Consider the following 18,184-nt stretch of genomic DNA (forward strand, 5'->3'; position numbering starts at 1 on the left):
CTTAATATTTAGCCCCAGTATAATGGTTTCCCCTGTAAGACAGTAGAAGTCTTAGCGAATCGTTTGGTTTGACTTTGTAAAGTTGTTAGTACTTACCCCGCGTGAAGGAACATGTAGAATGCAAATCTCCAGAGTTCGAGACGTTTGTCTGGTCTATAAATGAAGACACTATCGATCGGTACCGGACCCGAAGGATTCACTTCGCCCATTGCTACCGTGTAATATGTGAAGAAACCCAGCTGTGAACAGAAACCAATAGAAATTATGAGTAAGGATATTAGTCTTCTAGAAAATGATCCAAGTTCTTTAATCATTAGCAATTACAATGGTACCTGGTAGAGAAGAATGCACTAAGAATTTAGCATTGCTATATTAGACTTCTGTGGCTCTGTTAAATATTGCTACAATGGTCAAATATAGACAAAATTTTTATCCAGTTAAATATATCGAATAACTAATAAAAAGTAAACAAAATCAAGTCTTGATCAAAAGTTTGATCAAAAATTGTGTATTGTAACACAATATTCTTTCGGTTATTATGAGTTCTGCTCTTCAGGTTATCGCAATGGTTCTTCAAATTGTTACATAGATTTTCCACTACTTTTTTAAATTGCCTACGTGAGTCCTAGCTCTCGATACTTTTCGCTCTCATTTCACTTCACATTACTATGTTCATTTCTATTTTATTACTACCAAGATCACCGTCAATCTCATCTGCATCGATCTTCATGATTTTTGTACCTGCAACAGTGCGCCATCGCTTCAGCAGAGCCTGTGCTCCAGTTTAGTGGCACTCTCAATATTGTAACTTAATGCTCTTATATGCTGGGACATCGACCCAGAGCATATAATAAATTACTCATCTATCTATGTGCCTACCTATCTATGTATCTCCCTATCTCGTCTATGATAAGTATGCCAGAGATAGATAACACTGCTCAATCCCATGAACACCTATATGTCTCACAGGTTGTCTCAGCTCCGTGCAATTCTATGATAATTCGAGGAGCAACTTTGCACATCGCTCTGTTTCCCCCCAGAACATCACTGAAACATGCACCGAGTCTTCCACGTCCTTAGGCCTTATCAGACGTTTCACACGGTTACTTTTGCGAATCCAAGTACATTGGGAACGCTATACTACTCTCTTGGCATATGCTAGCGAGCTCTGATCGTCACGCCAGGCCACGTACCGTTAATCGAAGCCGTTCAGCACGAATTTTGTAATTTTACAACATTTTAATTGGATTCTAAATATTATTCGTGATACGATTAGTGCGTCACTTTCTGAAGCAGTTGGAATAGCGTTGCTAAATATAGATATACTCTATTGTCTTGACATACATACATCATTTTATTTGTTTGACTTCGCGACGGGTTCGAAAGATAGAGAAGGAACACGTGATACAGACGAGTCACAAATCTCAGTCAACATTTGGTGATATAACGTGATGATACTAGAAGTGAAAAGTTACTTCTGTAAACATTTTAAGAACGATAGAAAAGTACCGTAGGTTAAGGATGGAACAAATAAATGAACATAATAGGGAAGAATGGTTATGTGAAAAAAAAAACGAACAAATAAATGACGCGGACATAATTGATGCTATCCAGCATGATTCCGAAGATGAAATCGCGAGCGAAAAAAATTGCCATGAAGAATGTGCTTCCATCCTGAACAGAACTTTTCAATATATGGAACAATGTGATAACACGTCGACAGAAGTTTTGTTAATATAAAAAAGTGACGTTGTATAAATATACATACACATAAACGCGTTTCTTACATATATTTCTTGTCAAAATGACTATTGTGTATAAATTAGGTTTTCAATTTTTGTTCCCCAGTCCAATGGACCTGGATAATCGAAGCCCTACTGCATACATCACAGATCATGTGATCTAGTTTCACCTACACCTTGGTGGGAGACTGATCGCTGATACCATCTACCGTTTCAGAATTGATAATAGTCGAACTGAAGTCTCCGTTATTCGTTGATTGATTACTTTCAATGTCAGTTACGAAGCCTTGCTTCGTATGACTCTGTTTAGGATTCGCCATATTAAAATGGATCTTTTGAACCCTGATCCTATCACAGAAATGCGCATAGTAGGCAATGCTCTACGTGAGAAAATGGACTTCATCCAGGGTTCATTAAACTCATTCAGACGGTCTGGCTACTTCAATAATTAGCTTGATAAAATTATTCGTACATTCTTTCTTTATGGTATATTTCTCTGCATTTCAAGATTGCTTTTGATATACGGTACATATAATTAAGTGTAAACTAATAACGTTATTCCACTGATAATAGTAACTATTAAGTACTGTTGTGACAACTTGAAGGTTACTAAAAGTGCCAACTGGAGGGACAATTGAATTACTTTTTATTGAAAGAGTGTTTCTACTAGTTCGAGCATTACCTTCACGATTAATGTTATTTAAGGATGAAAGGGTTAATTAGAACAATGCTATGATTGAGGTGAGTTAGTATAAAAAGATAAAGAATTCTTTGAATAGTTCCACGTGTTTCTAATTTAACCGCTTGACGGTTTTTCGTTAGATCAGTAACACACACGTGTGAGAGGATTTCACAGCACTCGAGCAACCTGAGACTTTGTCAGTTGAAGGATCTTCCATTGTTCCGTCCCAGGAACTCGTTTAGCGTTCGAAATAAAGAAATCTACTTTATTACCATAAAACAGGCGTATCGCGAGATTGTTTAGGTCTACCACGATTCTTAAACTTGCAAGGGCTGGTTTCCAACTGCTCAGATAATCAGTGTAGTTCCCGTTGTATCTAAACGTTAATAAAAGTTCAAATTAACCGTCTATGGGATCATATAACTACCAGGTCACTTACTAATATATCTACATATTAGCAAATAATTTTAGTTTGTTCATAAGATGACGTATACGTCTTAATTACATAATGTGTTAAATATTACTGTAACCCTTTAACAACAGGGCGCTGTTAAATAAATTCCACAAAATTTATGTACATGTATATAATTAGAAATTTTACTCACACACATAAATTTCAACATGAATCCACAACTGTATTGTCTCCAGAACAAAAAATAGAACCCATAGAGGGTTAAACTACAAAAAACAAAAACATACCACTCATTCTATACAAATTACAATCAAATTATGTTTCACATTAACTAAATAAAATTTCACCTAAATTCGCACGTACAGACAGTACTTAATCGTTCTTTATTATTCGAATAAAATGGCGCCCACCTCGGGCTCCAAATTAAGCCTGTATTAGGGACCAGTAGCGTGAGCCGAGTTATCGCCAACGTTTTGTCGCTATCTGTAATTGCGTTTGGTCTTACTTCGCGTTTCATCTTTCAATTAGGCTCCTTTTCCAGCCAACTGCGGTCCTAAACCAGCCGAAGTCCTTTAATTCCGATGCGAGGGAAACGCGTGACTGTCGCGCGCGTTCCTTTATGCTAATGGTACAGAGAAATTCCCGAGAACGCACCTAAGAATGGAAACTATGTCTCGATCGAGCAGCTGGAAGAGCCTTCCGGAAGCCACGTAGTGGATATGGAAACGTCTTTCGTCGAGTTTGAAGAAAGAATAAAGGGAAACAGCGAGAAGTGATGCTAGCGGCGAACAGGTAGCGAGAAATGAAAAATGGAATCGAAGATAGGCGAAGGAGGAAAAGAATCTAGCGACGGGGATAAACGGGAACGTAAACCAAAGAGGGACGAGAAATATGAAGACAAGTGCCTGAAAGGGGATGCGCACAAATTTAGTAATTTAGCGAAGCGACGTATAAATACAGAGCAAGGAGCTTTCATAAAAGGAGAGAGAAAAAGAATCGCGGCGATGGAGGGTTGAAAGATGGAACGAGTACAAGAAATGCAAGGAAAACGAAACATAATGAGGAAATAAAGGGAAAAACCGGGCAAAAGGAGTGCGGAAGAAAGAGGCCGTCTCTGGTCTGTTGTAGTCGAGGTCGTCGGGACGTGATCGTTGGAAACACAGAGAAATGCAAATGATTGCGCCTGACTTAATATGCGGAAAAAAGGGAAAAAGGCACGAGGGATCGGGAGGGCTGGGGTCGTGCTTCGGTGAAAGAGTAAAAGACGGCGAAGGAGGAGCTGGAGCACGACGGGATCCTCGATGGTTCCCAGTTTCCTGGGAAAGTACATGCATGCGCGTGTGTACCGGTGCACCCGTCCAATGTACATCGATGCATGATGCCGCGAAGAATGTTAGACACGGTGTAGAAAGGCTGTTCGAGGAAAGAGCTTTGTGTGTTCTGCGGGAGAGGTAACTGTAAGGACCGACATGGATAATCGTTCAACGAACGAGTGAACACGTGTATTTTCGATAGAAAGCAAGATGTCTCTGTGAACAGAGTTGGCCTCTCTTCATTCGATTACAAATTTATGGGAAAAGAATTACTTCCCTAACTTTAGTGGCGCTACCTGTAAATTCGCAGGGACTCAGCTTACATTATTTTATTTCTCATGAAAAGCCAAGCAATTATTGTACATACAATTTTTTCCTATCCCTATTTTTATTCAAGTTACAGTTAACTCTTCGCGGTCATCAGGGACTGAAACCTTATTTTTATCAAAATAAAATATAGCCTAAGTTACTAAGGGACAGCGTAGCTTTCTATTACTGAAAAAATTGTTAGAATCGGTTCAGTAGTTTCAGAGATTACTGCCTACATACAAACAAATTTTACCTCTTTATAATATTAGTATAGATATAGATATCACAGGAGACAGTTTGTCACCCCTTATCTGTCTCCGCTCTTTTTGCAAAAAAAGGAAAATGAAAAAAGTCCTTTACTTAATATAATTCAGTCGGTGTCGCGAAAAAACTAGCGAGACTATCACGGGCAACGTGGCATTCAAGTCTTCAGGACCCGCATTTTTACAGAATCACGTAGATACGCGTATGCACGTTGACGCGCGCACTCGTATGCAGCTATGGTGCAGGAGGGTTCAGTATAATCCAAGAGCGCATTGCAGCGTCGTTACACCATCATCGTTCACCGCGTAAGAAAAAAGAACGAGTTTCACGAGCGGCGCGACGTTCCGGAATCTGGTTGCACCGTCGCAGCCACCCTGTTCAATTCTGAAATCCTGAAATGCTCCTGAGAGGGGTTGGACGGCTTGGCACAGGGAAAAAAATGAAGCAATTATACAAAACACTGGCTAATGGACCTTAATAAGGGCCGCTACTCATATTCTCGCCAACCCTTTTCATTCTTTTCTTGCCCCGGTGCTTCAAACCCCGTCTTCTATTCCTCAGGGTTTTCCAACGCTCCCTTTCCTGTCACGTGAAACTTATTATGCGCAGTCATTTAACAAATTATTTACACGAACAATTCATTTTTCGAAAATTAATTTCATTTTCGTTGTTCTAAAAAGTTTTTCAATAGGAATGATATGTTTTTATGGAATGCAAACTGTACTATTTAAGGGGTAACACTACTTTCGAGGCTGAAAAAAGGCCTAACGTTGATAATTAATTTTGAGAGTATCGTAAAAGGAATAGGATTTGTTTAAGAGTATGAAAAAGAATTTTTGTATTATAGTACAATAATACAAAGTGGTGTGTTTTAGTACAAAATGGTGCCGGCAAAGCGAATCTTCAAAATTGACTTAGCTGTTTGCTAATTTTGGTCATAAAATCAAGTTTTCGGATGAAGCTCATTTTTAAAAATTCACAAACACCGGATGGATAAAAATATCCAATACTTCATTCGTGAAATAAGAGTCGACATATTGAACGAAGTGATTGAAAATTGGGTTCATCGAATTCGTTTTTGTACGCAATACAATACCGAGGTGGATATTTAAACGATATCAAATTCCACACATAACTGCCATACGTTATATTTCAAAATAAAAACAAAACGTGTTCTATCTTAAATGGTTGCTGTTTTATTTCATTTTAACAACGTATCGTTTCGTCTTGAAAAACTCTTTATACAGGGTGAGTCGCGTATAAGCGGCTCTTTTTCACCCTCTTTTTCACAGGGTGAAAGGACGTATCGTACCTTATAATACTAAAAAAAGAAACTTGTCGATATCACTAATAGTTTCCGAGAAAATAGCTTGCAACACTTTATGCGGCTCATCCTGAATGTGTATATAATTTCCATTGCAATTGCATATGCAACTGTACATGCACTTATACACGCAATAACACAGTTATCTACCTCTATTATACATGAAATTGAAGACACATTTTTGCCTGGAATTGCTTATGCAATTAAGGAAGTTGGGTGTATACCTAGTATGGATATGCAGTTTGAGTAATTCTACACTTTGAATTGAACATGCAACTGAAAATGCATCTATATTTACAAGTGGACAAGTAATTAAAGAAACTGGACCGATACCTGAAATGGCACATGAAACTGAAAATGCATCTACCACTGACAATTGCAGATGTAATTGCACAAACAACAGCACCTGTATTACCATATACAGTTGCATGGACACATGCAAGCTTTAAACAAGTTTCTATTGCACGAGAGAACTTGTGCACGTAATACAGCAGAGTAATACACCTACCCTTCGGAAACTTCTTTTCTCTTTGTATGATTGTCGAGATCCTACGTTAATACCGTTGCTGCTTTCTCGGTCCACCGCGAGCTTCGCAATTAATTAATTCCCTTCCCTTTCCGTCCCCGCTTACACTACGGACTTTCGTCATTATCGTATCCACAGAATTTTCACACTCCTTTCTTTTTACCAAGGATGATTCTCTGTCTGCTTCGTTTCGTTTCATTCAATTCCCGAAAGGTTGGTAATAAACTAGTTCTATCCTCGCCACTCGTTTCTCCCGCTTACTGGAATTCGCAGGACGTTTCGGGCTTACAACCGAATCAGCGAGAAAATTGAAACTATTCCAGAGCCACGCAACGAAATTACGAACTGTTCTTAATTTTATAATCATTGGTACGATAGGATCGGCGACATGGAGGATACATTTGTCGTATATTCGTTTCTCTGTCCCTAAACTATTTGTAGTAGAAAATGGTAAAAGAAGAGCGTGATAGAGGAAAAAACATATTGGTACTGTATCAGTAGTTGACACTGTAAATTAAACTTTGAAATTAGTAGTTACCTGTTATTACCTGGTATTACCTGTGTGCCAAAATATAACATCGGCGACATTTAAAAACAAGAGGTTTGTTTTCCTCGGTAGTCATGGCAACGACTAAACCGAGAACAATACAAGACTGCAAAGACAGTATTACAAACCATAAACAAAAACTATTGCACACATTATTGTTTTGTAATAATAATATCGACCATTATTGCCAGCTGACCGTCGTTATCCTATTTCCCCCAACGAACGCACGAATTTTTATAGGATAATCTAATAATCCTAATATTATCGTCAAAGCCGTGAAACCGAAAGGTAAAACGTTAGTTAATGAAGCAGCTCGTTAAGTGTCCCGTCACGCCGTTCAATGGTTCTCCGCTTTAGAGCAATCTGTATATTATTTCCATGGCAGGGTCTGCTCGCATTAATCAGCTGGCAAAGGTAGACGCGTACGCTTGGCAGTGACGTGACCGGTCATAAATCGTCGGTTCGAGTGCAAACGCGATTACACGGCGACGATTATCGGGAGAATCCCGGGGAACCCGGCGCGCTCCTCAGCTGCATCCACCGCTACCGCGATCCTATAAATGCATAAATCCTGCTAACACCCCACATCCGCACCCCGATGCACGCTGACGAAGGAGAAATCCCGGCCACCCAGGCAAAATATATCGTCGAAATCGACGGGAACGAGAATATCATTCCCGCGATGGGATTTCCCCTTGCGTGTCTTCCTCTTCTCGCGTTTACTTCAACCCCCTCTGCGCGCTGCATTCGTCGCGACGGGCTTATCCGTCTCAACAGAGACGCTCCATTTCAAAATTGCAAGCTATACTTTTTCTTTCTAAACTGGTTAGAGTATACCTTATTAAACCTTTGTATTCGAAAGTCCCCTGTGAGGGGACATCGTAAGTCCAGATAACTTTGTCAGTGATTACTAGACTGCAGATTTTTATGCATTTATGGTACACACTAATATAATAGTCTATCAGGATGAGACTTACGTCTTGTATTTAGATTAATGGTGGTATGGAGATTAGGTTCAGGATTAGAAGGTTGGTGCTGTAATATAAGAAAATGTCGAGTAAATATTTCTAATTAAAGTAGAATTATACATGTGTGATTATAAAGGCGTAGTCTCAACCTGATGGTCATTACAATGTATTTATATATACGAAGTTCAGTAGCCAACAAATTTTGATCATTATTGTTCTTCTAATATTTAGATTTCAAGTATACTTTACAATTATTATATTAAAGCAAGTGAAAAAAGTGCATAAATGCACAGGTATACAAAAAATCAATGATGATATGTATGTTACATTGTTAAGAAAATAGAACATACATTCATTTGAATCTCAATATTTATTTTATCTGAACTTGTAAAAATATGAATTCGCATTAACCACAGTTTACTCATTACTTTACTTCTAAAACCTTTTCCCCTTCTAATTTCCTTGATTCACAGTTGTACAAGTGTCTATGGAAATGACTGACTTAAAGATTTCTCTATCTCACAATGAAATACACCTACGTCGTACAAAGTACCGTTTCGAGTTCTAAAAATACAATGTCTTGACCGTAATGCACTCGTTTTGCGTCAATTGAACGGCTCGTCTCGCGTTCGTTTATTTTTAGATATTTCTTTGCTCCTATGAAGTTCATTGGCGTCACGTTTTTCTATTCCCGCAAGAGAAGTTCGGCAATTGAGAAAGTACGAACCAATAACACTCGAAGAATCGCGAATTAAACAGAAATAAAGTGTAGCGAATCTAATCATACGTATTGCAATATTTTATTGGTGCTAAGAAACGTTCGAGATATAAAAATAAACCTTCAAAGAAATTCCCACTTATATCGAGTGATCCCTCGATAGAACGACAAATTTCAGAAATATAAGAAATCTGAGTTTCTCTAAACGGGTGTTTTCATCCCTAAAACAGCACCAATGAAAAATGCGAATGTTATTAATTTCATGTGTACTTTATTTCTGGAAAACGTCAGCTTTCTTGTAACATATCAATTGCAAGGTGGATTGCTGGCCACATGTGGGAACCCTGAACGTTGAACTATGTCCACTCGTGCATTCGCGCTGGCTAGTTCGCCTCCAATTCATCTCGTCGAGTGTGAACGTCATCGCCGTTGTCGTCGGTGGTTGTTAGCGACAAAAAGCCTCTTTCACGCTCCAGGATCCTTGCACCATCTTTCTCGGCTTAGCTGGTTTTTGCGAACTAGCCACTGGGGAAACGGATGAAGTTCGATAATGCGAGAACTTCCGAAGCTGCTCGTGAATAACCCAAAAAAAAACCCCGCTTGCAACGCTTTGCCAAACTGACAACACCTACTTATTCCATTAACGTGACAATTTAAGTATCGAATAAAATGAAATTATATTTTATATGTATTATTGATCTGTTATTCTGTAACTCTATTATTCTCCAATCCAAACGAAATTTGGATAGGTGCTCTTTAAGATTCTGACATAAAGTATAGGCTAATCAGTTCCAAGAAAACTAATCATGGAGAATTAATTTTCGCTCAGGACATTTTGTTCCTCATAAAAGGCCAACCAACTCCTATACGTACAATGTTGCCCTGTCCTTATTTATTTCTAAGTTACAGCCAATAATAAATTCTTCACTTATAGCTTCGAATATTGGCTTGAACTTGAAAACAAGTAGCGACAGAAGAAAAATGTTACACAGCAAAGTTGCTTGAAAAACATCATAACATCAGTCGAATCTCTGTAAAATACTAAATGACATCACCGTCGCTTGTTTTATGAATATTTCTTGCTGAAAATTGCCCAAATTACCGAGAAACGAGAAAAGAACGAACTTCTCTCCACTCGTTGCTAAGCGACCAACTCGTTCATTTTTTAATCCAGCAAGATGGCTCGTCTACCGTAGCTTTCGATGTGCAACAATGAAACATGCACCGAGAAGGAACGTCCGAAGAGACGACCGCTATCTTATTTTCATTGCTTTGCGCGAGGACGTTTACCTTTGAGCAATTCGAAGCTAAAGAAACGGCGAGCTTAAGAGAAAACGAGATCGCTTGTTTGCGAATCTACGCTTTCGTTGACATTATTCGCGTCGACAAACGACATTTTCTATCCCCTAGGACAAATCGGGGATAATCAACCCGGGGGGGGGGGGGGGGGCGTCGACAAAGGGGAGAAACTCCGAGACATCTTTTTTTCCGTCGTCCGACCGCCTTTTAAAATTCAAGTTCCAGCCCTGGAAAATTGTAGAAGGAAGCTCGAAAGCTATCGTCAAGTGCGCAACGTAATGTTGTTAGGTATGCAAATTAAACCATTCAAAGGCCCTGACGAACTTCCACGAGTTCTGGCGTGCTTAAAAAAAAGGAGGTCTAGAGTCGGGGCACCAGAGTTGGGGCGCAAGGAAGTACGGAAAAGGCACGGAACGAAGTTTCGCCCAGCTTTGAACGACAGTCGATTCGGAAGCTCTCGCCCACGCCCCAACGCTGCCCTACTCGAGGATTTTAAGTGCGCGTAAAAAGTTGAAAACAATGGTTTTCACGATGATCGGTTCCTATTCCATTTTATACTTTTGGTGGAAACTACTGCATTAATAATTTTATTGAAAACGTTCTTACTGATAAGAAAGATTGCCGAATTGGAAAATTTGAAAAATGTTGAAATTTCCTCTGAGCTATTTAATGTTAATACATTTTGAGGAGGTGAAAATATGTTTTGTGAAGATTATGGTTTCTCTTTCTGAAATAATTTGAAGAGTGGTTTAACCTCTTCAGAGATATTGACGATACGTAGCGTACGTTTAGTTTTTGAGCTCTTTTATACGAAAAGAAAAGACCCGCGAAGAAAAATCAGTATACATTAAATAAACAATTTGTTTACTCCAAATATTTGTATGTGTTTTCTTTCAAGCATTTTCTTAGTAAGAAATTCTTGTCTTGGAATGAATTTTGAACGTTTCTATTTAATCGTTTAGTTTTTAAAACTTCACAAAGTGCGCTCTTCCCGAGTGTATAATTCACCTTTTAATGAAGAATTACTGCGCCATTAAATTACCGATTCATCGGGAAAAATTTTATTGGAAATGGGTACCTATACTCTATTGGAGAAAATGGAACGGCTACCAAACGTAGTATTAAACGAAGCTCCGAAGATCTATCGAACCATATCTGTTTCACATAGGCTTATTATTTAGTATGCCTCGGGCTCGAAGGGATGAAAAATTATTTGTGTCCCTCTTGGAAAGCCCCTGAACTCCGAACGTCTCCCCTCCATCCTACATAACCTCGTAAAATATCTGAAAGTATGAAAATTTAGTGTAACTGCGGCTTTCGTTCAAGCTAGGGCTTTTACAGCTATCCCCACAAGCCTGCGTACAATGTATATTTATTTGACGTGATACGAAAAACTGAAATACACTGCCAGTAAATAGAAGCATAATAAAATATTAATTTCAAAAAATTGGAAGATGCCAATTTCATCGTTACTGTACGGAATAATTAAGTACTATTTTTTTAATTATATAAAGTCATTTGTGCTTCATTGAAAATTGATATTTCATTTTTAGTTTGACTTTATATTGGATATTGGATGAATTATTTGTTGTTCTATAAGTAGTATTCTTTCTTCTCATACATTTTTGCTATTACATGGCGACTATAAAGATTTTTGTCTCAATAGTAAGTTTGATGTTTCCATAAATAAGAGACTTATTCCATATTATTTTGTAAAGTATCATTACTTTAAGTAATTCTACTACTTCATAAAACATTATTTTGTATTGTTATTATGCATATTATTTGTCAATATATTGTAGTAATATTACACCAGAAGATATGACGTAATTGTATTCAGTCAATAAATATGTTTATTTGATATCAATTATTCTTCATAATATTTATATACTCTTGACAGAAATTTCTTTTCAACTTCACTGTAATATTTTGAAATATTTCATTTGATTATACACAACTATCACCTAACATATTAAAATTGGACTAATACTATCTACGTATGCTTCGAAAGTTTTGCATGTGACTGTACATTGGGAGAAAATGTTAAGCAGAAAGTATCGCGACCACCGTATGCAGAATATAAAGTCGTTCACGTTGCAATAATTTTTGACCGCGACACAGTTTAAATTCATAACCATACGCCGTTGGTTATCGCGAACCAACGAATTTTCAGGGTTGGCAATTCCATCGTGTAGCCAGACCTGATACAAACGCAGAAATTTCCCGTGCTTTGAAACACCTTCGACGTCCGCTGCGATTTCTTTGCGCGAGATAGAGATACGTTTGTTGCCGTTGGAAGCAAACTGCAGAGGCGCGTAAAGCATTCCACGTGCAACGAAAGCAACGCGATGAGCACCTGGCAAGAAGAGGACAGGCGGGACTGCTACCTCGATTAATTAAATTTTCCAAACGATTGCAAAGCCGTATTTTGACCGGTACAGGTATGCGTGTGCGTTTTCGGCCTGGACCAACCGCAAAATTCTCCAGCGCGCTGTCTGCAGGATTTGTCCGACTCGAGATTAGAGAAACAGTGGAAAGGGAAACACAGAGACAGGAGCCAAAGAGGGCGGCTACCCTCGCGCGGGCTACAGCTTGAAACGGTTTAACGCGGTCTCGTGGAAATTTGTATGCGAGCAAGTTTATATGGTACCCCGGTCGCGTGTTAATTCCGCCTCTCCTCGACAGTCCCCACCCCCTTCGGCCGTCGATTTTCTGCCCACCCTTTTTCCACGGTGAATGTTTCTCTTGGGCGAACGTATCCTGAAATCTGTGCATCGTCTGTATGCTTTTCCCTGCATCGCGTGATGCAGTGGAATTTTGTGCAATGATTTTCTATAAAAGCTTCTAACTCCTCGATGATAGTGTGTTGTTGCTGTTAGCATTGTGTCTTGAGAAGATTCTTCTTCTCTACTCTACATTATTTACCAGATACCAACCGAGTACTCTGTATTATCCACTGGATACATTACCAATTAAATATTCTGCATTATCCATCTGCATGAATCTGAGAGCTCACTTTGTGGAAGCTTATGAGCAATTAAGAATTCTGACTTCATTTTCAATAGTTCTATAGTTTCTGATCAATCAGCGTAATAGTTCTATCAGTTAGAACTGTTGGATAATTTGTTAAACATTTTATGTACGAAAATCTGTGGTACGTATACGTATAGAGGTGATCTGTTATTCAACTATCAAGAATTCTTATAAAATCAAAAGAATTCTTAGACAGACTTTAGCATGTTAAAGATAGTTCATAAGAGATCTACCAATAAGAACTATTAGATAATTTTTTGAATAATTTTAAGTGCGAGAATCGGTGGTAAGACCAGTTACAACTGATTACAATCGGACTACAGACCACCCTGTAAGTTTAATTAATCAGGAACTACAGGGTGTCCTAAAAATATTGAAGGTCCTTGAAAGAGGTGGTTCGGGGGGTGATTTGAAACAATTTTTTCCTTAGCGAAAATGTCCGAGGATTCGTTATAGAGATATTAACAGAAAACCCCGACTAATCAGAGCGCGGAGCAAAAGCTGGTGCGGCCATCCTGAACAAACGCTTAACCACATATTATGGGACTGTCCCAAATACTTGAATACCAGACAACAAATGATCACCTCGCTGGCTCAACACGGATGGAAACCTCCATATTCCATAGACCCTTTTCTCCAAGGACCCAATATTACAGCAGTGAAAATAATAACTAAGTTTCTGCAAACCAACAACCTTAACATATAACCGTTACCAAAATCGAAATCACTCTACCCATTAGCTCACAACTCCAACAAACACACACTAATACCTACATACCCACATCTCTACTTTCCTATACTCTATTTGTAACCGTTTTGTAATGTAAAATGTAAATGAAAATGTGATATACTTTAATTGTAATTGTCAGCTTATGGATCATTGCTGAGTCCAAAGCTTATTAAATTAAAAAAAAAAACCAGAGCGCGGTCGCCGAGCGCGTAGCCTATGCTACTGCGGCTGTCTAACGCGGGGCCTATGCTACTGCGCCTGTCTAGCGCGTGGCCTACGCTACTGCGGCTGTCAGCATGTGGCCTATGCTACTGTGGCTGTCTAGCGCGTAGCCTAAGCTACTGCGACTGTCTAGCGCGTGGCCTACGCTACCGCGGGCGCTCCACCGGCATATTCGCGCTCTAATTGGTCAGCGTTTTCTCCTTAACGAAGCTTCGGACAACATTTTCGCTAAGTAAAAAGTTGTTTCAATTCACCCCCCGAAACCACCCCTTTCAAGGACCTTCAACATTTTTGGGACACCCTGTATAGAGATATAAAAAAATAAGTCAGAACTCTTAATTATTTCTGAGCTTCCACAAACTGATGACCCATCTTCACAGAGACGCATTATCCAAACACTACATTATCAACTGAGTATGCTGCATTATCGACAAGGTTTTGAGATAGAATATTACAAGTAGTTTCGCAACAACATTGGCAATTTTATACAATGAGATGTAGATGACGAAAGCTGTTTGATATTTTATGAATAACTTGCAAAATCACAGGTTAAAACGATGCCAATAAATTACGATGTCTTGTGTAAGAAGAACAAGAAAGAAATTAACGCCGATCCAAGCATGATCTAGGAGAAGAATTACGACACGTCCTGAGAAGCATAAAACAAGATAAGGGGAATCTCAGTCGAACTCGGGGAGAGAATACTGCCGATATAAAAACGAATTATGATCAGCTGGCTTTATTCCTTTCTACTCCGATGAAAAAGGTGAAGGCGCTTCTTCAATAAAGAGTGGTCGGACGAGATAGATCTGCATGAAGAAGGAGTCTCGGCCTCAGGTGCATCGTACGTTGCCCCGAACGGACGTCGAAATAGCTTTTCCAGTCTCTAGGGAAATAGGCCTCTCCCATGTTGCTGCCGTTGCGACCAATATCCGCCAGTTGTCTTGCCCAGCTGTACACTCGATTCACTTGCATTTATTTTTGAAGCATTTTTAGTTGTTAACAACTGTATACGCTTTTCCGTACTTTTCGTACTACCTTTTCCGTACAACCTTTGTCTATATACTCAAAGGATTTAACCCAAATCTGACTACGTAACCTCATTACATAATTGCAAACTTTTCGTTTATCACAAAACAGCTTTGCCAAATGTTTCAGTGTCCTCCAATTCCTTACATTCCAGATCGAATGAAGCATCAATATTTTCCTTTCAGCTTCGACGACCATTGTCTCTTAATATCGCGTGATTATCGTTAATGCACACGATGCGACTAAACGATCGTTCGGTCGGTAGGCACAGCGATTGCGATCTGTCCAAGTCCGCGACAATGGGACAGAGAAAATATACATCTATGGAGAGTAATAACGTTATTGCACCGAATGCGACGTAATTTGATAATTCGCGGCCAAGCCCGCTCAATGGCCAATAGCGTTAATGGATTACATTGCTGGTCTGTGGTAATTCGCTCGCGTTCGCAACATAACTACCTACCGGCCGCACTTCTGTGAATCTAATGCTCACAGTGGCACACGTGGCGTATATAACTATGTCCTAATTACAGACGCATTTTTAACAATCGTTACCTTCAATTGCGATAGAAAATGATTTCAAAAATCATTAATAATTCCTGGATTTCCAGTAATGTTTGTCATACTTTTCACCGACTTGGAAATTTTATTCATCTCATTAAGATATTTAAAGTTTTGAGTATATTTTAATTGCCAACAATTTAATCTGGTATGAAAGTTACAAAAATTAAAAAGACATGTTCAACCATATTTACTTAAATAATTTATTTTTTACGTGAAACATTTTTTTTAGTAAATTCTTGATCCTTTCATCAAGAATGTACTTTTCTATCACGAGATTATTTTTTATAGACCCGATGTACTGATACATGTGCACTGTTAATGATTACTTCTACGTGTTAATATATGTCTTATCTATTCTTGACTATAGCTGGAGAGACTCTGATTATCATCAACTATGGTGATTAATAATATTTATAATTATTATTTTTAATTCATATGTTATTGGCAATTAACTTTCTATTATAAATCATATAATTATTTTGTTTCCTAACGAGTACTTACAGTAATAATTGTAGCACTTTTCACTTACCTAAAACAGAAAAAGAATCATATGATTAGTATACAGAAAATATCTATGTTGCAACAAACAGTCAAGATTAAATGATTTCAAAGCATCACAAAATTATCAACATTTTTAAAAAATTGTATTCAGAAAATGATTACTTTAGGAATTACTACGTTGCACAATTGTAAAAATAAAATACTGAAGTAAAAAGAACAACGCAAAAAGGAGAAAAAGATTCGAACGCTTACGCGTTGATAAGAATCAACGAAGATCTTCGAAGAAATCGAGCGTGCACGTGATGGAAAAGAACTTTCTCCATGACTTTTATTTCCGAACAAACTTTGCTCTCCTTTTACAGAAAACTGGCCAACTACTTTCATCGAAATCGATACTCTACCAGAGAGATCTCCAAAATTGATGGAATTTTTGTGAACATGACGATCTAGTTGGAAAAATGTACGAACAAGGAATTCCGGGGGAGAACAGTTAAGAGTGGTTCGTATTCGTGTGTCTTCAACAAAAGTTACTTAAATTTGTTTGGAAAGAAAAAGTAAAGTTTTGACTAAGGAACGTAAAAGTGAAACATTGCATCAAAAAGAAGATAAATAATTCAAAGACAAAGTATAATTTAAAAAAAAATTATAATTTTCCAACTTTCTAATTAATAAACAATGTATATATCATAAGTATTTCATTTAAGAATCATTTCAACTATTTCTTAAGATTTATGATCTTCTTCAACATTTAAAAATTGTTTAATTCTATAACGTAACCAGTACATTTGTCAATTAAGGAAAAACATTTTTTTATTTTCACTTATTTATTACATCTAGTCTTAAAATACATTTACTAGTTCTATTAAATTTACAGTTTCGTCTAAGACTAGATATTGAAAGAAGATTTGGGAAATAATTTATAAATACAAAGTAACAGAATAATATATTGGCGTTGCAAACTGTTGTACACCTATTATTTATGATAAATTAAAAATAACAATTTTCAGTAATATAATTCTGAGTAAACGCCTGAATGGAATAGATGCAGAAAGGTCAAAGTTTTGCTTGTAAAACTTATGTTAACTAATGCCTCCACGGTACAGAAAGTTTCGAAGTGTTCTTAAGTAGTAAGATAGAGCATTCATGCGGCAACTATTCCCACTGGCTAAGAAAACCACCGAGCAAATTCAGGAAACATTTCTTACACACCCTTAATCATTTTCAACAATTTAACCATGAAACATAATTCGTTGTAAGTTACAACTTGTAACAATAATATTAATAATTTTAAATGTGAAATAATGTATCTACAATTGCAGAATTAATATGCTCTAAGTAATTATCAAAACAATATTATACTTCCAATTACTATTCATCTGCAATTATTTAAATTGTCCATTAGAATAATAATAATAATTACAACTATTAATCACAATTCAGGTGTTATTATCGATATGGATTTCGTTGTACGTATTGAAACGTAATTTGCATTTATTTAGGGGGGCGGTTGCCTTGTTTTGACTGCCGCCCGAATTGATTAGGGTTTATAAATAGGTGACGTTAGTACAATAACCTCATTTATCGCATGCGCTTCCAAAACTGCTAGCGTATTACGGTATGTAGTCAACTTCCGCGATTGGAAGTACAACAATGTTAAGCGGTGAAGTGAAATTTTCAAGATAATGTTTTTTAAAATATTTACACGTTTATGGCATGATACAGTAACTTTATAACATACAAATGAAACTTTGGACTTAATCAAGAGGTCACGGGATATATTTTCATTTTATTTTTTTAAATAAATTGTCATTAAAATTTGTTCAACGAAGAATTTCTTTTCACATTGTATTGTCTGATAAATGATACAAATATTTTCGACTTGTTGAGAGCAATAACGTTACAAAAGACAAACAACGTTGTTTACATAATGTTATTGCTTGTCATCGCTTTTAATGATATTAACAGCGAACAAAAGATATAATTATTACCTTTTATTACTTA

General features: G+C 37.5%; 1 protein-coding gene across 2 annotated transcripts in view; it reads right to left on the bottom strand.

Moving 5' to 3' along the window:
• Window positions 1–18,184, bottom strand: part of LOC128875681 (protein rhomboid) — a 435,457-nt gene that overhangs the window by 36,635 nt on the left and 380,638 nt on the right. For both annotated transcript variants that reach the window (XM_054121491.1, XM_054121492.1), the window contains one exon: window positions 97–239. In XM_054121491.1, coding sequence (XP_053977466.1) covers window positions 97–239 — 143 coding nt within the window. The remainder of the gene's footprint in view (window positions 1–96; window positions 240–18,184) is intronic.

Source organism: Hylaeus volcanicus, chromosome 4, assembly GCF_026283585.1.
Source record: "Hylaeus volcanicus isolate JK05 chromosome 4, UHH_iyHylVolc1.0_haploid, whole genome shotgun sequence".
NCBI classification, from domain to species: domain Eukaryota; kingdom Metazoa; phylum Arthropoda; class Insecta; order Hymenoptera; family Colletidae; genus Hylaeus; species Hylaeus volcanicus.